The following is a 24,182-nucleotide window of genomic DNA, read 5'->3' as shown; positions in this document are numbered from 1 at the left end:
AGGTCAAAATATCACTATTTGCAGATGACATGATAGTATATTTAAGTGATCCCAAAAGTTCCACCAGAGAACTACTAAAGCTGATAAACAACTTCAGCAAAGTGGCTGGGTATAAAATTAACTCAAATAAATCAGTTGCCTTCCTCTATACAAAAGAGAAACAAGCCGAGAAAGAAATTAGGGAAACGACACCCTTCATAATAGACCCAAATAATATAAAGTACCTCGGTGTGACTTTAACCAAGCAAGTAAAAGATCTGTACAATAAGAACTTCAAGACACTGAGGAAAGAAATTGAAGAAGACCTCAGAAGATGGAAAGATCTCCCATGCTCATGGATTGGCAGGATTAATATAGTAAAAATGGCCATTTTACCAAAAGCAATCTACAGATTCAATGCAATCCCCATCAAAATACCAATCCAATTCTTCAAAGAGTTAGACAGAACAATTTGCAAATTCATCTGGAATAACAAAAAACCCAGGATAGCTAAAGCTATCCTCAACAATAAAAGGACTTCAGGGGGGATCACTATCCCTGAACTCAAGCAGTATTACAGAGCAATAGTGATAAAAACTGCATGGTATTGGTACAGAGACAGACAGATAGACCAATGGAATAGAATTGAAGACCCAGAAATGAACCCACACACCTATGGTCACTTGATTTTTGACAAAGGAGCCAAAACCATCCAATGGAAAAAAGATAGCATTTTCAGCAAATGGTGCTGGTTCAACTGGAGGTCAACATGTAGAAGAATGCAGATCGATCGATGCTTATCACCCTGTACAAAGCTTAAGTCCAAGTGGATCAAGGACCTCCACATCAAACCAGACACACTCAAACTAATAGAAGAAAAACTAGGGAAGCATCTGGAACACATGGACACTGGAAAAAATTTCCTGAACAAAACACCAATGGCTTATGCTCTAAGATCAAGAATCGACAAATGGGATCTCATAAAACTGCAAAGCTTCTGTAAGGCAAAGGACACTGTGGTTAGGACAAAACGGCAACCAACAGATTGGGAAAAGATCTTTACCAATCCTACAACAGATAGAGGCCTTATATCCAAAATATACAAAGAACTCAAGCAGTTAGGCCACAGGGAAACAAATAACCCTATTAAAAAATGGGGTTCAGAGCTAAACAAAGAATTCACAGCTGAGGAATGCCAAATGGCTGAGAAACACCTAAAGAAATGTTCAACATCTTTAGTCATAAGGGAAATGCAAATCAAAACAACCCTGAGATTTCACCTCACACCAGTGCGATTGGCTAAGATCAAAAACTCAGGTGACAGCAGATGCTGGCGAGGATGTGGAGAAAGAGGAACACTCCTCCATTGTTGGTGGGATTGCAGACTGGTAAAACCATTCTGGAAATCAGTCTGGAGGTTCCTCAGAAAATTGGACATTGAACTGCCTGAGGATCCAGCTATACCTCTCTTGGGCATATACCCAAAAGATGCCTCAACATATAAAAGAGACACGTGCTCCACTATGTTCATCGCAGCCTTTTTTTAATAGCCAGAAGCTGGAAAGAACCCAGATGCCCTTCAACAGAGGAATGGATACAGAAAATATGGTACATCTACACAATGGAATATTACTCAGCTATCAAAAACAACGACTTTATGAAATTCGTAGGCAAATGGTTGGAACTGGAAAATATCATCCTGAGTGAGCTAACCCAATCACAGAAAGACATACATGGTATGCACTCATTGATAAGTGGCTATTAGCCCAAATGCTTGAATTACCCTAGATCCCTAGAACAAACGAAACTCAAGACGGATGATCAAAATGGGAATGCTTCACTCCTTCTTTAAATGAGGAAAAAGAATACCCTTGGCAGGGAAGGTAGAGGCAAAGATTAAAACAGAGACTTAAGGAACACCCATTCAGAGCCTGCCCCACATGTGGCCCATACATATACAGCCACCCAATTAGACAAGATGGATGAAGCAAAGAAGTGCAGACCGACAGGAGCCGGATGTAGATCGCTCCTGAGAGACACAGCCAGAATACAGCAAATACAGAGGCGAATGCCAGCAGCAAACCACTGAACTGAGAATAGGTCCCCTATTGAAGGAATCAGAGAAAGAACCGGAAGAGCTTGAAGGGGCTCGAGACCCCAAAAGTACAACAACGCCAAGCAACCAGAGCTTCCAGGGACTAAGCCACTACCTAAAGACTATACATGGACTGACCCTGGACTCTGACCCCATAGGTAGCAAAGAATATCCTAGTAAGAGCACCAGTGCAAGGGGAAGCCCTGGGTCCTGCTAAGACTGAACCCCCAGTGAACTAGTCTATGGGGGGAGGGCGGCAATGGGGGGAGGGTTGGGAGGGGAACACCCATAAGGAAGGGGAGGGGGGAGGGGGATGTTTGCCCGGAAACCGGGAAAGGGAATAACACTCGAAATGCATATAAGTAATACTCAAGTTAATAAAAAATAAAAAAATAAAAAAAAAAGTTAAGCTTGTGGTTATTCCTCAGTTCTTAGCAAAGCCAGGACAAAGTAATACTGTTGTTGTATAGGACTATGTCACTTGAATACCCTTCAAGTTTAATTTCTGAAATGTATTCATGTGTATGTGTAATTAATATTTTTAAATAAGGAAAGTCTTTCTTATTTCTTAAAAAAAAGAAAGGTTTATGTGACAGTGGCTATAACATACCCTTCCATTATATGTATATGTGCCCATTCTGGATCAGTGCAAGAACTTCTCTTTGTGTTAATAAAAGCTCCTTATAAGTATGTATCCAACAGAAAATGTGGTACATCTACACAATGGAATATTACTCAGCTATCAAAAACAACGACTTTATGAAATTCGTAGGCAAATGGTTGGAACTGGAAAATATCATCCTGAGTGAGCTAACCCACTCACAGAAAGACATACATGGTATGCACTCATTGATAAGTGGCTATTAGCCCAAATGCTTGAATTACCCTAGATCCCTAGAACAAAGGAAACTCAAGACGGATGATCAAAATGTGAATGCTTCACTCCTTCTTTAAATGAGGAAAAAGAATACCCTTGGCAGGGAAGGGAGAGGCAAAGATTAAAACAGAGACTGCAGGAACACCCATTCAGAGCCTGCCCCACAGGTGGCCCATACATATACAGCCACCCAATTAGACAAGATGGATGAAGCAAAGAAGTGCAGACCGACAGGAGCCGGATGTAGATCGCTCCTGAGAGACACAGCCAGAATACAGCAAATACAGAGGCGAATGCCAGCAGCAAACCACTGAACTGAGAATAGGTCCCCCGTTGAAGGAATCAGAGAAAGAACTGGAAGAGCTTGAAGGTGCTCGACACCCCAAAAGTACAACAATGTCAAGCAACCAGAGCTTCCAGGGACTAAGCCACTACCTATAGACTATACATGGACTGACCCTGGACTCTGTCCCCATAGGTAGCAATGAATATCCTAGTAAGAGCACCAGTGGAAGGGGAAGCCCTGGGTCCTGCTAAGACTGAACCCCCAGTGAACTAGACTATGCGGGGAGGGTGGCAATGGGGGGAGGTTTGGGAGGGGAACACCCACAAGGAAGGGGAGGGGGGAGGGTGATGTCTGTCCGGAAACCGGGAAAGGGAATAACACTTGAAATGTATATAAGAAATACTCAAGATAATAAAAAAAAAAAAAATAAGTATGTATCCACCCTTATAAGTATGTATCTACTCTGGGTCAATGCAAAAGTTTCTCTCTTTGTCTCAAAAAAAAAAGTTCCTTATAACATGTATTTGTAGGCTTCTCTCTGGTTAATTTGAGGAATCCAAATCTTCTAAGTAGCTATGTACATATGTTAAGAAATAAATTAAATTTTAATTCTGTATCTTCAAGTCATTTCAAAAGGCTTGGTAATAAGCCCTATCCAGCAACACTTTGCTTGAGACATGGCAAAATTTAGATATAAGCCCTAGCTTTGGAATCTACACTTATCTTTACCATCCTTTATGAAACTCTAGTCTTTATGGTCCTCATAAGAATCCAGAGATATATGTAAGAATAGAATGGGGATTACTGACAGAAACTGAGCAAAACGCAATTTCAAATTGCTCACTTTCAGTTAAGCAAATAGAGAAGGCACTGAATCATCACTAACTCAAGATAGCAGCATAATGCCTTCTTAGGATGGCTAGGAAGAAGGCAAAGCAGGGGCAGAGGGCTCGTGGGACTGAACTATAGTGACACAGAGATGTATAAGGCAAGGTCCTTTCTCAGATCACACACAGTTTGGAAGGGAAATCCTCTGCTTCCTGTAATGGGCCATATTTAAAAAGTGAAGTCTTCCTGATTCTCCTCTTCAGTTTTTGGTTTTTTTTGTTTGTTTGTTTATCTGTTTGTTTGCTTGTGTTTGTGTGCATATGTGAGTGTGCCAAAATCCTAAAACAATAATCCTATCAGAGTTAAAACAAATCTGTAGCACAACTCTTCCAATAGTTTCTGATTTGAGACTTAAAGGGGAATTAGAGGAGCTTTTATAAATATTTTTAAATGAAACATTCTTATATAAAAAAAATGTTACTCTGGAGCTTCCAGGGACTACGCCACTACCCAAAGACTATACATGGACTGACCCTGGACTCTGACCTCATAGGTAGCAATGAAAAGCCTAGTAAGAGCACCAGTGGAAGGGGAAGCCCTTGGTCCTGCTAAGACTGAACCCCCAGTGAACGTGATTGTTGGGGGGAGGGCGGTAATGGAGGGAGGATGGGGAGGGGAAGCCCTTGTTGAAGGGGAGGGGGAGAGGTTAGGGGGATGTTGGCCCGGAAACCGGGAAGGGGAATAACAATCGAAATGTAAATAAGACATACTCAAATTAATAAAGATGGAAAAAAATGTTACTCTGCTATGGAGTAGAGTTCTAGTGATGTGGGTGATTGGAAGAATTAGGAGTGTGGTCAAAACCAATGAAGCGATTTGGACTCTGAAGGAAGCAGACTGTCACTGTCAAGAGTGTTTCTCTGGGGACTAATTCTCCATTGAATGCACAGTGCAACCTGATCCGCCCATTGGCCTCAACTGGACTTTACTAAACATCAGTTTGCCTGGGATCCGTGGAGATATCCAAGTGAGTTGGCAGCCACCGCCCAGTGCCGATGTTCTGAAGGGATGGATAATTCTGGAGTATGAAATTCAGTACAAAGAAGTAAATGAAACAAAATGGAAAACGGTAAGAATCCCTCCATCCTATTCTTTGACTTTTTCTCCTTCCTAACTCGATAATCATTTTCCCATTTGTAATAACACTTTCTTTTCACCTAGTATTGAATGCCCAAGTTTTGTGTCCTATAACTCCTTATTAGAGGAAGATTGATATAATCTTAATACCTTAAAAGTCCATAAGCAGCAAATGCTAATGTGAATCTTTTATGTAGATATATTGGGAGAAGAAAACCATTTTCCTAGTCATCTGTGGTGTTCAGTTTAACCATGGAGCAAGGTCACAGACTCACCACTTGGCTATCTTTAGAGATGTGGCTGAACATAACCAGGATCATGAGGAAGGTCAATAGTAGACTATGGACAAATGTCACCCCATGATTTTAACTGCCGCTCTTCATAGACCTTTATTAGTATCTGTTCTTGGGTCTCTCCAGAAAAAAAGGCATAAAGAAGGAACTCCAAAGAGGTTTCAGAAAGATCTTCTTTTACATACCTCAGAGAAAAATCAAGCTGAGAGGCCACTGCCTAGGGGAGAAGAAAGCAAATTGGCCTGTGAACTTCTCACTTCCCTGCCAAGCCCTTGGGAACTCGGCACTGAGATAAATTCCACACGGCACACAACAAGAGGGGAAACAGGATTACCATGCCATTCCAAATATAACTGATTCTAAATCAGTCTAACCACAGCCACAGGCCTGGCCAAGCCAAGCAGCTTCTGGATAGGCATGAGGTTGTATGCAGCACCCTGGCAGGGTTCACTCCCCAAATTTTGAGACACGAGGCCCTGTCTATTTAGTGTAGCACCAAAAAAGAAGCCAATTTTGTCATTAGCAGAGAATAAAACTTGGGCTGCCTCAAACAGCTACTTCCTCTGTTCAAGGTTCTGTTTTCCGAACCATTCTAATTTAGATATCTGGTTTATAACTTGGTACCAAAAGGAGGCTGGTTGCATGTTAATTCAAACAAGACTTTCTAAACCCGAGTTATAATCAAACATTTATTCACCAACCAAGTATAGGAACAACTACTTTGCACAAGGTCCCAAGGGCACCTGAGGTAGCAGTTTTCAAAATGAGAATCATGTACCTCTGAGGACTCTTGGGATCATCTCAAGGGAGCATATGAGGTCAACACCAATTTCACATGAATAACATGTTTGTGCCATAGTACAAAAACAGTGGTAAGCAAACTGCTGCCTCTTGGCATGAATTAAGGCAAAGGTCCCATTGTTTATGAACAGTTACATTGTGAAGATCACATTAAAGGCCGGGGCTGTTTCACAGGAGCCTCTGCTTAAATCTCAGCCTTGGAGTGTATCACTGTCTAAGCTTCTGTGTGGCACATGGAGAGTACACACTGTACTCATCTACATTCCAAGGTAATGATAGATCAAAACACTTAAATGATTCAGCAACTGGACTAGCAGTTCTGTTGTATGAAGCACAAATTTTATACGAAGGACAACATTGCCAAAGATTTCTTGAGAGAAAGTTTACAGTTCCAGTGAACATCTGACAATGTTTGCAAGAAGGATAAATTTTGACTTTCAGGCAGAACATAGAGTTTTTGAAAATGTTTATCTATAACCATGATTTGCTAGCCTTCCCACATATGAACACTTACTCTTTAAAGTATCCATAGTGATATTAGCAAAAATGGTGGTTTTATACACTAATTATATAATTATATATTATATAATTATTATCATTATTAATTATCATGTTGATGTTTTGAAATATTTATATGTGGTAAGATGGTTCAGTGGAGCTATTAGTGGATGCATTTTTTCACAGATGTCTTTGAACTGACAGCTTCAAATCTACTCTTGTACATTCCAATATATCCATCTTTTCACCCATTTGTTCACCAACAGGCCCAGGATGATCCATATTTTGGCTACAGTTATCATGATCAGGCAAATATATCTCTAATGTATTAATCTTATTTCCTTGGGACATAAATTATTAGTAAACAGTCACTAGATGATATGGTAACTTTAGTTTTCATTACTTGAGTGACTTCTATACTCTTTTCAATAGTTACTCTACTATTTTCATTTCTATAAACAAGTTAGAAAAGCCATCAGTAATCTTACCCTGCTGGGAATTTTTCAAGATATTGGTCAGGAAAGATAGGCCACTGAGAGTAGTTTGGCTATTATAGGGATAACTAACTACTTTCTAGTTAGATTTAGAGTCTTCTACACAACATGGAACCCATACCTGACATCATTAACTGGGCCAAAACAACATGGCTGGCTAGGTTATAAGCCCTAGAGGAGAACCTGCTGAATGGACATAGTAATTAACTGCCTCCCCCAAGTTATTATCACTCTACCCATAGATTAATACAGCTCCTGGCCCTCATTAGAGAAGCTTCTCTTTTCAACAGATATTAGGTGATACAGAGAACCACATTCAGTCAACATGCAGAGCACCGAGCACTGATTGGAACATCCATATCCTACCCACTCCTCCCAAGACTCAAAGACTTTGAGGAAGAAATATTAGAAGTGTCTAAAGGAGTAGATGGCTATAGAGAAACTATTTACTGGTCTTGGCCATACAGTTACACACACAGCAGCTGAATTGGCATGAGCGAAAGGTTTACACAAGATCATGCCAGCCAAAATCCCAGCATGGACCCAGGAGAGCCTTAGGAAGTTCCTCCCCTGCCTAAGAAGTTCTTGACAATTGGTGGCTACTGGGAGAGTGACTGGATCTCTTCAGAGATGTGAGACCTGAGAGGCATTCCATCATGCTCCAGCAGGTGGTCCCACTCCTGTGCACATAAAAGCTGTAAATACACTGAGTATTTTGAGACACACACATGTACACAGAGGGAGAGAAAGAAAGAGAGAGAGAGAGAGAGAGAGAGAGAGAGAGAGAGAAAGAGAGAGAGAGAGAGAGATGAGTGTGCCTACTCTAAGTTGGGAAGGAAAAGTACTGGATGATTAAGAATGAATGATGGAGCCACATCTAGACACCATTGAATCTGAGTAATTTTTGTGCCAATAAATGGCATCAGAATTTTAAAAGTAAAAAAAAAAAAAAAAGAATGACTGATGGGAGGTGGGTTTGATCAAATATTATAGGGATTTGCAAATAATAAAATTTTTCTCATTTTATATTACTTGGTCATTAAAGGCCAAAGTTCACAATTAAATAAAATAATTTTAAAAACATGCTTTCTGTCCATTCTTTTCAATATTTTTCTAGTCTCAGTTTCATCTGTTTCTGCTCTGACACTTGCCACCACTCCCCACCCCTCTTCCTTCCACTTCCTTTGGGATCAGTTTGTACTTTTTCTAGTTCCTAGAGGTATAATGTTTGGTCCTTGTTTAATGCAGTTGAAAATTTCCTTGGAAAACTGAAAGATATTATAGAAAGACAAAGATAGGAGGGGCCATGGGTTGACTTCCTGGGCTCCCTCTGGATTATTTACAATTGTTAGTGAAATCTATAAATACTACCGATGACAATGGCTGAGAAACCAGGTCTTGCTCCAAGCATGAAACCCAAGCTTTCAAAAGTACTTAATGAAAAACAAGAATGTTTAAAATCCAGAGTCCTGCTCTAAAGAAAGCATTTTAATATTCAGTAGCTCCTGTAAGAAGACATACCCCTGTCATATACACATAGGGTGAAAGAGTATTTTGTGCATGGAAACCAACCGAAAGTGAAAACAAATTTGTTTCAGATGTTGAGGTTCAGCTTCTGACTTAATAAAAATATCATGGGGTTTATTTATGTAGAAATCTATGCTGCTGAAAAGGTGAGTATTCCACTTTTGTTCTTAACAAGCGTCCTACTCAAAATGTATAAAACACGTTGAGCATCACATGCATTGAGTGTTTGACTTAGAGCAGTGGTTTCAACGTTCCATTTGCTGCACAGTTCCTCATGTTGTGGCGATTCCCCAAAAGTACAGTTGTTCCGTTGCCGTTCCATAACAGTAACACTGCTACTGTTTTGAATCACTATGTAAATACCTGCCAGGCGACCCCCACCGACTTACCTGGAAGAATCTACGTAACATAGACCTTGGGGCTGCCTCTCTGATCACAGCATCTTAGAAAGCTAATCCTCTACTCTCACTTCCTTTGTCAGGGGAGTGGGGATATCCTAAATTTCAAAACTGTGAAACACTGATGCTCCATGCTCAGGGTCTCTGGCGATTTTCTGCCATGTGCATTTCCTGGGGAGATGTGACCATCTAGTTCCTCTAGACAGAGAACCAATGACAGGTCATCAAAACTGTTCCACCTAATCCTAGGTTACAGAACCACTGCGGTTACTTAGTGCCAAAAGGAGAATACGTGAGGTTACTTACAGGAGTACTTTTTTAAATGTGAAATATTATATTTTTCCTTTTTTAATTACATTTTTCCATTATTATTAAATTGGGTATTTCTTATTTACATTTCAAATGTTATTCCTTTTCCCGGTTTCCTGTCTATCAGCCCCCTAACTCCTCCTCCTCCCCTTCTATATGGGTGTTCCCCCCCCAACCACACACCTTACCACCTCCCCTGCCTGGACAATCCCCTACACTGGGGGTCTAACCTTGGCAGGACCAAGGGCTTCCATATAATGGCTCAGAATGGCCGTTCCTTCGGTCTCTGCTCTAAACTATGGCTCCCTAACACTTCCTATGGATATTTTTGTTTCCTTAATGTGTGAAGCATTCACATTTTGATCATCTGCCTTGAGTTTCATGTGTTCTATGCATCTAGGGTAATTCAAGCATTTGGACTCATAGCCACTTATCAATGAGTACATACCATGTGTGTTTTTCTGTGATTAGGTTACCTCACTCAGGATGATATTTTCTAGTTCCATCCATTTGCCTATGACTTTCATGAAGTCATTGTTTTTTGATGGCTTAGTAGTACTCCATTGTGTAGATGTACCACATTTTCTGTATCCATTCCTCTGTTGAAGGGCATCTGGGTTCTTTCCAGCTTCTGGCTATTATAAATAAGGCTGCTATGAACATAGTGGAGTACTTTTGACTCAAACAGCTACACTCACAGGATAGCCCACCACAGCAGATGGGATGACTCACAAAGGGTACGTCCCTGCTGCTGCCTGCAGAGCTCACAGGAAGCTCAGCTGATCTGACAGTTTCTTCTCTTCAACAACAGTTATTATGTGCGTGACCTTATGGAGGGACTTGGTGGATTATTTAGGTTTCAGAAACCTCCTGCCTTGGCTGACTTTTTAAGTCTGAAGACCCTCCTTCCAGAAGAGAGTGCTTCCATCCTGAGGAAATCGCTACCTCACATTTTTCTATGAGATTCTTGAGCAACAGACTCTTCTGAGGCAGGTTTAAGACTTCTGGAGTAAATAAAGTGTATAGCTGCTTTCAATAAAATTATTTGGCAGTTCAAGACAACTATAGTATTTCTAGGATCATTTCAAATTCTGGGATTATTAATAAAAGACTACTACCCAGATTTTCCAGGGAATACATATGCTACAGATATATGATTTGCTTGTGGCCATAATTTGTTTTGGTGTGGAAATAGGGGGCTTCCTATTCTAATATTGCTCCATACAAAACTATAATGTCCCAGCTAAGTAACATACCCACACTCCTCTTACAACTCTGCCATGCCTAAGTCTATTATGACTTAATCTTAGTTGACTTTTTAAGAACCTAATGCAAACACATTAAGTTTTTAAGCAAATGTATAGCTTTGGGTTGACACTAAAATAAATTTGAGGATTATTATTTTAACAAAATTATTCTTTATATAATTCGTCTCAGTCTATCTTATTTAATAACCAATCCCTTCTGGGCGTGTTAAAATATTACTCACTTTCTAGAAAGAAAAAAGGGAAAACACTTGAAGAATTTGAGCATCATATTTTTATGTTTTGTTTTGAAAGATGAGCCCGATATGGTCAACATCAGTCCCACTGTACTCACTGAGACTGGATAAAGAGCACGAAGTGCGTGTGAGATCCAGACAACGGAGCTTCGAAAAGTACAGCGAGTTCAGTGAAGTACTCCGTGTAACGTTTCCTCAGATGGACACACTGGCAGCATGTGAAGAAGGTAAAGTGCATGTGTGCATGTGCGTGCGTGCGTGTGTGTGTGTGTATGTGTGTGTGTGTGTGTGTGTGTGTGTGTGTGTGTGTGTGTAAATGACAGCTAGCAGAACTTTTGGCAATATATGCTAGCATGTGCCTTCCCTTGTTAGTATATTGTCTAGGTCAATGTACTATAGTTTCACATATCAGGGGCAAGACAGCGGAGTCACTAACTGCAGAAGATGTATGCAATGAAAAAGAAACAAAAGGAGGGGCTGGAGATATGGCTCAGTGGTTAAGAGCACTTCCTGTTCTTCTACAGGACCCAAGTTCAATTCCCAGCACCCACATCAAGAGATTGACAACCACCTGTAACACCAGCTCCAGAGGATCTGCCATCCCTAGCCTTGCGGGCACCTGCATTCATATGCACATACATGCATACACATAATTAAAATTAATAAAATAAAATTTTAAAAATATCAAAAGGATTTGTTTCCAAATTATTTGACTTAGGAAAGGTTTCAGGGCAGGTGGAAACTCAGAGAGAGAATACAATGTTTGTTTTTGAACAACAGATTCCTGGGGAGTTCTTTTTTTCTTTGTATGTCTCCATATTCCCAATTTTCTCTACAATGTGGGTGTTTTGAATTTGTACCCAGAAGAAATAAATTTATCTAAGGTTTGAAGAAGGAGATGTGGTGCTCATGGGTTTGGAGAAGTACAGGTGTGGTGTTTACGTAGAGAATGCGTAGTAGGTCATACAGTAAGTCATGTGTTAGTCATAATCTGGGGACACGGGAAGTGCTCAGAGCTCCTACACGGGAGCCACACAGGGTCGCTCCGTGTCTGTATTAAAAAGTAGTTAGGTTCTGCCTCTCTGGTAAGAATGCTGGGAACCATCCTTGAGGGGACTGGGGGGCATTTCTTCCTAAGGGAAGGGATGGAAGTGTCACAGACCAATTATCCCATGACTCATAAAGTTTATCAGTATCTGCACAACCTCAGTGCACTTACATAAACACACGGTATTAAAGCTCTAAAAATGTGCTCTACGTGCCTCGCTATACCACGGTGACTCTGGCCTCATAACTGTGATAAATCCTCAATGTGGAAACTAACAGATATCATTACAGTTTAAAATATCAGATGGATATTCTTGACTTAGGTTTAACAAGTAACAGTCTCTTTCTGGTGCTAAAGCCTTGATGATATTCCTTAGATATTTGGACATATGAGAAACTTACAGGTTTCAGGTTTTTTGCAATGTGTTTGAAACATGTGTTTTTCGTTTAATTGTAATATAATTATATCTCCCCTTCCCTTTTCTCCTTCCAGTCCTCCAATGCACCACCACTACCACCACCGCCACCACCACCACCACCACCACCACCACCACCACAATGAGAATGGCCATCGCCTCACCTTCTCTCAAATTTTTAGCATCTTATTCTTTAACTGTTTTACATATATATGTAAAATATATTATATACATATATAATATATTTATATATACATTTATATTAAAATATATTATATCTGTATATATTTTACACATATAAAATATATGTATATACATGTACATGTATGTACATATACATATAGGTATACATGTATATATGTGTATATGATTTTATATATATATTTAAAAACAGTTAAAGAAAAAAGGTTAAGAATTTGAGGGAAAGAAAGGAGGTGACCATCAGCATCATATATATATACATATGTAAACACCTATATACATGTATATGTGTGTGGCATATATATGTATATGTGTGTAATATATATGTATGTGTATATATATATATACATATGCAATAAACAAGCATGCTTTATTCTTAAGAAAGAAAAATCCAAAGCCATCCTACTGTGTTTCCATGGTTATGAAGAGAAATGCTAACGTTGTCATAGGAATTCAAATTAACAGATATTTTCAAGTGGGAAAGGAGAGTACAATGTAAACTTTGCTTTGGTTATTCATAATTCTGTTAGTGAAATATTCTTTCCTGTTTTAGATTTCCGGTTTCCATGGTTCTTAATTATTATCTTTGGAATATTTGGAGTAGCAGTGATGCTATTTGTAGTTATATTTTCAAAGCAGCAAAGGTAGGTGTGAAGCACTCTCTTTAATACGTTTTCACAAGTTCTGATTTCCATGTGTATTTGAAATGTTCTCTTGTATAACGTGAGTGGCTGTCTTAATTAACTCAGGAAATTTTAATTTCTGGTTTTACCTTTACCACATCTACACTCAGTCTGTCATATTCACCTTAGGAAAATGGATGGTTTAAATCGGGAAGTTTAGTCACTTCCCCTCATACGGCTGGACAAGGCACTCCAGAAGGGGGAAAAGGGACCCAAAAAGCATCAGAAACAACCTCTGCTTTCTCTGTTAGGAGTACCCCCAAAACACCAAGCTACATAACTATAACATATACCCAGAGGATCTGTATTGGACCCATGAAGGCTCCCTGATTGTTGGTTCAGTGTCAGTGTGCCTCTATGGATCCAGGTTTGTTGATTCATAGGTTTTCTTGTGGTATCCTTGACACCTCTGACTCCTCTCATCCTTCCTCCCCCTCTTCAGTAGAATTCCATGAGTTCTGCCAAATGTGTGGCTGCGGGTCTCTGCATATGTTCCCATCAATTGCTGGATGATGCCTCTCTGATGACAATTGAGTAGGGCACTAATTTATGAAAGAATATAGCAGAATATCATTAGGCATTATTTCATTGAATTTTTTTTACTAGTCTTGTTTGGTTCTATCCTAGCCTCTCTGGGTCTGTGGATTATAGCATGATTATCCTGTAAATATCAAACCTATAAGTATTAATATCCACTCCTCAGTGAGTACAAACCATGATGGTGTTTCTGCCTCTGGGATAGCTCACTCAGGATGATGCTTTTCTAGTTCCATCCATTTGCCTGAAATTTTCATGATGTCATTGTTTTTAACAACTGAGCAATATTCCATTGTATGAATAAACCACATTTTCTTTATTCATTCTTCTATTGAAGGAGCCTTCAGAGTTTAAAGAAATTCTAATTCGTGGTCTCTTGGACTCTGGAGAGTTGAGTACTTCTATTCAACCACTGGTGTCTGAACTTCTTTGTATCACTTAACCCCTCTGAAAAATCTACATCTCTGTTCACAACATGATCTTTGAAGTTACTTTGAACAACAAAATGTTATTTTTTTTCTCTTAGAAAAAACTTAGAATGCAGATAATGTTTATGCAACATGCAGGAAAAAGTATTGTTATCGTTTGCCCTTTGTTTGCATTTAACGTAGTTTCAACATCATGTGAAATGGTGAGCTTTCTAGGACTTCCACTTTCAAGATTGCAGGACTCAGTTGGTCTTTGCACTAAAAGCCCTGTGTCCTGGGAAAGCCCTCAGTTCTGGGCCACCAATAGTTGGTTGCTCTCTCTAAAATTGAAATCAAGCTATTCAGTTGAAGTCAAGAGGCATCAGTGACTCAAAATGGAATGTAGGCTTTTAGTTGTAGTAATCCAGCATTCTCACACCTCAAAATTAACCATCCTTAAATAGAATTTTAGCAGAAGTAATTCAGGTAATGCCAGCATTCTTGAGTGTCAATATTGAAAGACTTCAACTGAATGAACTTGATTTTCAGCAAGGTTTCATCATCAATATCATAATGAGGGGAAAGCTCACTGCATAATTTCAGCTTGAACTTAGCTTTTTAGCCACATTCCTGTTTTGTAAAAACTTACACTACAGTTGAAGCAACAGGGTTTTCAGTTGTTTGCAGAAAGTAAGTTTATCTTTAGAATATTAAATAAGACATGAATTTGAATAATGCCAAGTGTCAAATTAATTGATTTGAGTTCATTAGTCTATAGAGCTAGCAAAATTCCAAATTTTATGTGTAATTGTGGTAAATAAAACTGCTCTGCATATAAAACCATTCACCCTTAAGACTAGTCCATTTCAGGTCATGAAAGCCAAGAAAACGTGAAAACTAGCTAACAATATATAGAACAAAATATCATCCTCTTGATAAGTACCGTTTCAAATACATATATTGACCTCTGTTTTGTTTGCCCAGACTGGAAAATCTTCAACTTCTGACCCTCCTGCCTTCAACATTGTCAGTTTTCTGTGGTGCTAAAAATTCTACCCAAGGCGCTATGCATGCGAGGCAAACACTATCCCAACTGAGCTCAGTCACCAGCCTCTAAATAAATATTTGTTTATTATTATTAATTTATGTTGGTTAGGAGACAAAGAACTGGTTTCACAGCGATATTTCCATGGATATGCGTCATCCTGCTTTGCTCTTATTCTCTCTGATTTCCCTCCTCCACCAGCCCCCTCCCCCACCATCCTCCTCCTTTTCTGGTTCTCTTTATCCTCCCAAGCAGAGTCCTCTTTTGTCCACATACCACATTATCCTCCCTCTTCTCTGCCTTCCTCCAGAGCTCTTCCTCACCTCTCATAGTACCCTTGCTACTTTCCTACATATGTACGCCTGTGTACAGAAATTTAAATCTCAATTCTGTACCTGAATGAAAACGCGGTGACATTTGTTTTTCTGCGCATGCCTGGTTTCACTGAACATAACAGTCTCCGGTCTCATCCACTTTTCCTGCAAATGTAGTTTCATTTCCTCTGTGGCAGAAAAAATAAATACATGCACCATACTTTCCAAAAGTGTATTTTTCTCTGAATAATGAGGCTCCCACCAAAATGTAATGCTCACTCAAAATCAACAGATTGTGAAATTTGTTCAAAAATCTTTATTGCAATCCCACTTTCCTGTGATAAATTGAGGTTTTGTTAAAAAAAAAAGAATCAATTTATTTCATTTTCCTACAGAAACCTATATCATCACCCGATTTTGCATGTTGTGATAAAATAATGAAATGATAGAAAATAGCACCAACTAGCACAGAACTAACACAGAATTTCAAAGTTAAAATGTTCCAGAGAAAGCTGATCTTTTTTTCCATCTTGCTCAAAATTCCAGGGATGTTGAGGGCTCCAGGATAAATATGTCTTTCAAGTTTTGTGAAAGAACTTTACTCTGTTATAATCCAAATTATTGAAAGTAAAATCCGGCAAGGTTTGGGTTGACATTTGCATTTGAATAAATAAATTTGGACACAGTTTCAACCCAGGTTACCTTTGCTCTGAGCCTGTTCCCCCATCCGACCAACCCAGAGTTATTAATTCATGAAAGAGTTGCATCCCCAAACACAGAAGTGGGAGACTGAGTGACTGCAGGTCCACACTGTAGTTTTGGTTCCTATTTTGGAGTAAGGATTTTGCTATACAGGGTGAGAATTTGTGACGATCCTAACCAGAGGATCAGGTGTATCTCTGACCTTTCTGCCAGGCTCTTAAGACTCTCTTCCTCCTATTGGGTTGCCTTGTCCAGCCTTGATAGAAGGCTTTTGCCTTGGCTTATTCTATCTTGTTTTGGAGAACTATTCCTTTCTAAAGAGGAGACTAAGGGGGCGGGATATTCTTGGGGAGAGCAGAGATGGGAGGAGTTAAGAAGAGTAGAGGGAGGGGAAACCATGGAATGCATTGTATGAGAGAATAACCTATTTTTGATTTTTAAAAAGTGAGCTTAAATGCTAAAACGTGTGCTTAAACTAGGCTGATCTCTCTGTGTTGTGCATGAGCTGAAGAGCACTCCTGCTCTCCCATTTGATGGCACTTGCAGCTTATCATCTGTCATCATTGATTGGTTGATTGATACTTCTAGCTTAGGCCCTTGGGGTTAGTGGGGGAGTCTCTGTGGTTTAAGATTATCACAACTATAGAAAGCCACTAGTGTGTCAAAATAGATCACATTTTTCAAAAAGGGGAAATACATCTCACAAACTGAAACGTTAGCCATTTGGGGAATCTTTGTTTCATATCATTAAGGTTACTTTGCATTTTTAAACTTTTGAAAGCTTGATGGATGGATGTATAGATGCAGAAGCAAACAGAAGACAGCATAGCACAGGGCAGACAGATGGCTTTGAAGCAATCACTCTGGGCCTGAGCACCAGCCCTACTAAGGATCTTGTATGATTGGAACGCAAAGATAATACCATCTCCCTTTCCTGTTAGTTGTAAGGACTCAGTGAAATGTTTAATGCAGGAGTTGATCATCCCATTCTATAAATAATCATGTGGTGAGGTTGTAGGCATTAGGGACCACATCTGTATCACAGTCACTCAGTTCCCCCAATGAAGTATAGAAATATTCTGTACTAATTGTGCTGGGTTTAAGGCATAAACACTGGTTAGCTAGCAACAAAGTAGATGCATTATTCAAATTTATTCAAGAAATGCTTGTGGAGAAGCTTCCATGTGCTAAGTAGTAGAATTCCAACAAGACACAAAATCTGTAGACTAAACATTGAAATTAATTACAGTCAAAGACAATTTCAGGGCCTAGAGCTGTATTTCAGCAACTGGGAGTGTATAGTTTCTTGTAGAGGACCCAAGTTCAATTCCCAGCACCCACATAGGGTTGCTCACATCTGTCTGCAACTCAAGGGGATCTGACACCCTCGTCTCTAGGCACCTACTCACTGATGGAATATAATCACAGAGGGGTACATAAAATAAAAATAAAAATGATAAATCTTGGAGGTTACATGGAATGGGTTCTAAAAAGGGCAATTGGGAGGGGCTGGAGAAAGAAAGAAGGGGGAAGAATTCAATTTCAAGTACTAAAATTGACTACTCACCAATATTATTTTATAAAGAAAAATAATTTCAATATTTGAAAGAGAAAATGTAAATACATCTTAGTAGTATACATACAAATCTATCCTTATTAGAGATGATTCAGATTTGTCTATCTTATTTTAAGTGATACATGCAATATCGTGTTGGCTAGAAATCATCTTCAATGTTTTTTGGTTACTATGGACTGTGTAATGTTAACTTAGTCCACCCCATTTTTTTCAAGGTTTAAAATAACTTTGGTTCCATTTTATTGATTGTCTTGTTTTCTATTTGGTGTTACACCCTTTAAAAGTATCTTATTTATAAGTTACATGGAAGTTGACTTTGGACAGAATTAGATTCCTTATTGCCAAGTACTAAAATTGACTACTGATCAACAGCACTAAGAAAAAAATTGAGAGTTAAACCACAGCTTAGCTAAATGATCTTAAATGAAGGCATTTAGGGGATGTTTTTCTCCTGCAACTTTTGCCATTTACTTACTGCTTAGAAGTCTCCCTCTCTTTCCAATGTTCTGCTTATACAAGATATAAGGATGCCTAGAATAAGTGATAGTACTGGCAATATTTCATTTCTACATTTTTGAGATAAATTTAAGATGTAAAATAAATATGTGAAATACCACTTTATTTGTTTCCAAGGATTAAGATGCTGATTTTACCCCCAGTACCAGTTCCAAAGATTAAAGGGATTGATCCAGATCTTCTCAAGGTAACTAAGTCTAAATTGTGGATCATTCAATTAAATAGTCCCTAAAGAATACTATTATCTCTTCAGAGGGTTGGTGGTGGTTGGTTGGTTTGATGTTTGGGGTTTTTGTTTTGTTTCATTGCTGGCTTTGTTTTTTGTTTTTTGGGGTTTTTTATTGTTGTTTTGTTTTTGCGGGGTTTTTTTTCTTTCTTTGTTTTTGTTTTGCTTTGTTTTGTTTTGAAGTCTTGATGCGTCCTACTTAAAATTATATTACGGTTTTGAGTTGCTTTTCATAGATCTTCCCTTTCTGCCTCCTAGGAAGGAAAATTGGAGGAGGTGAACACCATCTTGGGCATTCATGATAACTACAAACCCGACTTCTACAATGATGACTCCTGGGTTGAGTTCATTGAGCTGGATATTGATGATGCGGATGAGAAGACTGAAGAGTCAGACACCGACAGACTTCTAAGCGATGACCAGGAGAAATCAGCTGGTATCCTTGGAGCAAAGGATGACGATTCTGGACGTACCAGCTGTTATGACCCTGACATTTTGGATACCGATTTCCACACCAGTGACATGTGCGATGGTACCTCGGAGTTTGCTCAGCCGCAGAAGTTAAAAGCAGAAGCTGATCTCTTGTGCCTTGACCAGAAGAATCTGAAGAACTCGCCTTATGATGCTTCCCTTGGCTCTCTGCACCCCTCCATTACCCTGACAATGGAAGACAAACCACAGCCACTTCTGGGCAGTGAAACTGAGTCAACCCACCAACTCCCCTCTACACCAATGAGCAGTCCCGTGTCACTGGCAAACATTGACTTTTATGCCCAAGTAAGCGACATTACACCAGCAGGTGGTGTAGTCCTTTCTCCAGGCCAAAAGATTAAGGCAGGGTTAGCCCAGGGCAACACCCAGCTGGAGGTGGCCGCGCCCTGCCAAGAAAATTACAGCATGAACAGTGCCTACTTCTGTGAGTCAGATGCCAAAAAGTGCATCGCTGCGGCCCCTCACATGGAGGCCACGACATGTGTAAAACCAAGCTTTAACCAAGAGGACATTTACATCACCACAGAAAGCCTTACCACTACTGCCCGAATGTCCGAGACAGCAGATACCGCTCCAGATGCTGAGCCTGTCCCAGACTACACCACGGTTCACACCGTGAAGTCCCCAAGGGGCCTTATACTCAACGCGACTGCTTTGCCTTTGCCTGACAAAAAGAAGTTTCTCTCCTCATGTGGCTATGTGAGCACAGACCAACTGAACAAAATCATGCAGTAGCCTTTCCTATCTTTAATGGCAAAAGAAATGACTGGGCACGAACGCCTAAACCAAAACTATGTTTTAAATCTGTGTTGGGAGAGCGTGAGAGTGAATGTGGATTCAAAAATACCTTTTCTGGAAACGTCGAAACATTATCATAACGTGGAAAATCAAGAATATGTAATCAGATAGATACTCCCATTGTGAATTTTAAATATTTTAAAGAATCGTCTTTAAGACTGTTTAGTGGCAGTGATTGTCTGTGCTGTGGGTCTTAACTTTGTGATACTAAGTATTAAATAGCTACGTTTTTCATGTATGTAGATCATGCTTTTTTGAAAAAGCAAAACAATCAGGTGGCTTTTGCAGTTCAGGAAATTGAATGCAGATTTTAGCACAGACTGATTTCTTTTTCCTTTTTAAATAGCTAGGAGCTAAAACTCTAGGGGAGAAGGTAAAACTAGTTTGGATATGCAAAACATTTATTTTGACATAAAATTGATAAAGATATTTTTAATAATTTACACTGTAAGCATGAGTATTTTATAATACACTACAGATATATTGTAGTTCACAACAATCCATCTACGGATGTAACAACTACAATGTGTAGAGGGGTTGATGCTTTGGTCAATGAACCTAAAGAAAAATGAACAAGTTAGATTTTTACAAAGCCCTTTTTTATAACTCCCAAAACTTCTTAAATCTAAAAATGTCTGCATTATTGGAACAAACCCATTTTAAATTTGTAAATGAATATTTTTTTTAATTTTGAAAACTTTAATTTTTTATACAAATTAACGTATCATACACCAAACAGTAACAGAAGTGATTATAATAATGGAAGAAACAGTTTCTTCACCAAATTTCCATTCAAGCCACAAGGCTGTGTGTAAGAGAAGTAGAAGTGATGTGGTGTGACTGGCTAGGATAAAGGAGATCTTCAGGAGCACATGGGTTTAGAGAGCCCAGGGATCAGGAAAAGGAGGCTCTCACATCTGAGCAGTGCTGTCCTTTCAAACACAGCTTGGCTTTTATAGTAACCTAAGAATTAATGCATACAAGGAGGAGTTTCACATGTGTGAAATCCAATAGCAGATGGGTTAAAGTTAAACAAGTTATAGCACAGGAAATTAAAGACCTAGATCTTTGTTTCGCAGTCAGACACATACTTTTAATTCAGGGAGAAAAGGGACAGAATAAATGACTTCACAGTCACAAGGCACACCTCAGAAGTAGTTAAACAAGTAACAGAAACCTTGTTATCAAACCTTTAATAAGATGTATTTTAAATAGTAAGCAGTATTTCATTGCTTCTTACCCTCCCAGAGAGATTGATCTCAAATAAGGTAGGAAAACAAACAATATAAAAATCACTTTAATTATGTAATAACATAGACACAGCTCTTTGGGTTAGCCCCCCAAAAGATTTATGAGAGAAGGAGGACTTTCAGCCAACTGAAGAATACTTCTCATTTTAAGCACTTTTTAGATGCTTGAAACTTTAAAATTACCTTTAACTTTCAATGATATTTACCATTTTGCAGAGACCTTTGTGGGGAAACAGGCTTAATGTTTAGTGGTTTTTAAATCTCTTTCATGCAGGAGAGACAGTGAAAAATTTAGACTTGGGTGTTTAAGGTTCACTGTGTTATTCTGTAGTAGATTTTAATAGATTTTTTTCTGCTACCTTGCTGCTATGGTTTCCCCAATGGCTACATGATTTAGTTCATATGAAGTATCATCAACTTAGAACCTATTCAGCTTAAAGATGTGTGTTTTGATGAACTATCTTACCATTTCACCATAGGCTGACCACGTTGCTATAGCCAAAAATAGCTAAATACCTCAATCAGTCCCAGAATGTCATTTTTGGTACTTTGCTGGCCACACAAGCCATTATTCACCATGTGACTAGTTGTGTCCTGCAGTCTGTATTTAACTTTCTTTTATGTCTGTGGATTTTTCCCTTCAAAGTTCAATAAATTTATTTTCTTGGACTCCTGATAGTGTGTTTCTATTAGCACAGCTGGGACGCCCCTAACCTAGACTGTGTACAGAGATAAGCGTATAGTAAAGAACTAAGCAAAAAAAAAAAAAAAAAGAACTAAGCAGAGTTCATTTAAACACCATCAAGTAGTAGATCAAAATCAGCAGAGGGGCAAGGCATGGTTAAGATATCCTTTTTCTTTTATGGTATGCCTTCTCCTTAGCGTACCACTTGTGTAGACAGATTGACAGAGCCATGCTTTGAACACATCCTGAAAGTTAAATGGTGTGTCCGAGTTGATGTGGACTTGTAGGAAATGGAAAAGGGGACATGTTTGGCATTGTCTCTAAACTACATTGCTAGCTTGAGTGTGTTATCTGGAATCTGGAAGAGCAGCTCTCCCTGGGCTCCTGTGTTGACAGAGTTATTCATTTTGATGACTTGTTGTCGTAGGAGGCTGTGATGAACCTCTCTATACCAGTTGCTCTTCTCATTGCCTGAATAAGCAACTTAGAGGCAAGAGGTCTGTTATGGTACACAGTTTAGAGGGTGGGAAAGGCAGGGCGGCTGGAGTGACTTGGCCTGAAACAGTGGGAGCTTGCAACATGACTTGTTCACATCTTGGAGGGAAAGGAAACAGAAAGCTCCAGCTGGAACTAGAGGCAAATGTGACTTTCCGTCCCTGCCCCCAGCTACATGGTTCTATCAGTTATGTTCCTAGACCCAAAGATTCCACAACTCCTAAAACAGAGCCACCACCTTGAAACCAGGTATTCAGACAGGCAAGCCTCTGGAAGACATTTTCTATTCAAACCATTAGTTCCTTCCTCCTGGGAGGAAGGTTGGTTAGGAGGATTGTGTGGGTCGAGATGGAGAGGCCAGCAGAGCTATGAAGCTTAGATTCTTACTCGGGGTTTCAAGTGGTAAATCCCATGCTCTCTGGCACGCATTAGGTCCTAGGAGGTAGAAAGCTGGCTTTGTGGCTAAGCATTCCACTGACACTTGTTCTCTGCACTCTGGCCAGCTGTGAGTTTTGTGATAGCTACCATCCCCGAAGCAGCCTTTGAAGATGAGGTTTTGTAAATTGCACAGAGCTAGGTTTTTAACTTGACTGACAAACACTGTTTAAATGGCTAATTAAACATGAAAATTATGATCTTAGAAAAGTAAAGGTTATTCCTCCCCTCTGTAGATGCAATTTATCTGCAAGGACACAATCTTAGCATTACTGATCACCCAGAAGCCAGAGAAACCCATACCCAGACCTTTGGTTGTGACAGTGCCTGGGTGATAAAATCTCTTCCATTGAAAACACTGTTCTAGAGTAGGGCATTCTATGCCTTCTTCCTGAGCTCCCCATATACCTGTTCCCATTGGTTCCTGCCAAATAAAGGTTTCAGAGTGAGATGTGTAGCAGATGGGCTGCCTCAAAGCAGCAAAGAAACCTGCTTTTTCTAGAAACTAATATCTTCCCATGACACTTTTCAAATTTGGGCTGGAAGGTTGTAGCCCTTCATTTATTTGAATACTCCCAATTTATTACAGAAAGAAAGAAAGAAAGAAAGAAAGAAAGAAAGAAAGAAAGAAAGAAAGAAAGAAAGAAAGCTGGCTTTGGAATGACGCAGCCACTCCAGAGCTATTTACTGTTTCAGCCAGTTTCATAAACTGTCAAGACTAAACAGAATATCTTGTGACTGCATTCAATTTTTATAAAGGGGGCGGGGAGGGCAGAGGTGAGGGTTCTACCAGCTGACTTCTACCCTCTGAGAGATCATTACCTAACAGAACTACGGTGTGAAGCCTCTTAGATTTCCTATACTCTGAAAAACATGTGCCCTTTCACTGGGCTATGAGAAGATATTCTACCTTTGTATTAACATAAAAGAAACAAACCAAAGGTCCCTGCTACTTCCAAGTACCTTACATTGATTGATTGCCTACAGGTGCTATACAAGACCCAATCTTCTGAAGCTAAAAGAGGTTCTTGTCTATTTCAGAAGATTTGATGGCGCATGATTATGTGCATGTTCCTGTACAGAAATATTGTAAAGGTTCACTCTGCCAAGATATATACCAGCAAAAAATATTTACATAGCAAAACATGTTTAACCATAAATTTATTCTAATAAGAAATGACAAGCAAAGCTAGGTGGTATAGTGACACACACCTTTAATCCCAGCACTCGGGAGGCAGAGGCAGGTAGATCTCTGAGTTCGGGACAGCCAGAGCTACATAATGAGACCTTGTCTCAAGAGAAAAAAAGAAAGAAAATGAGGAAGAAATCACAAG

The 24,182-nt window shown here is 39.4% G+C and overlaps 1 protein-coding gene across 6 annotated transcripts in view; it reads left to right on the top strand.

Annotated features, from left to right (window-relative positions):
* The window catches only part of Ghr (growth hormone receptor), a 255,583-nt gene extending 233,681 nt beyond the window's left edge, over nucleotides 1–21,902 (top strand). For 3 of the 6 annotated variants that reach the window (NM_001437874.1, NM_001437872.1, NM_017094.3), the window contains 5 exon segments: nucleotides 5,016–5,194; nucleotides 11,082–11,250; nucleotides 13,241–13,331; nucleotides 18,585–18,654; nucleotides 18,952–21,902. In NM_001437874.1, coding sequence (NP_001424803.1) covers nucleotides 5,016–5,194; nucleotides 11,082–11,250; nucleotides 13,241–13,331; nucleotides 18,585–18,654; nucleotides 18,952–19,920 — 1,478 coding nt within the window. In that variant the 3' untranslated portion in view covers nucleotides 19,921–21,902. 6 annotated transcript variants of the gene reach the window in all.
* Nucleotides 21,903–24,182: the final 2,280 nt, after the last annotated feature.

Source organism: Rattus norvegicus, chromosome 2 (genome assembly GCF_021556685.1).
Source record: "Rattus norvegicus strain SHRSP/BbbUtx chromosome 2, alternate assembly SHRSP_T2T, whole genome shotgun sequence".
NCBI lineage: Eukaryota > Metazoa > Chordata > Mammalia > Rodentia > Muridae > Rattus > Rattus norvegicus.
This window is presented reverse-complemented; position numbering and strand designations above follow the sequence as displayed.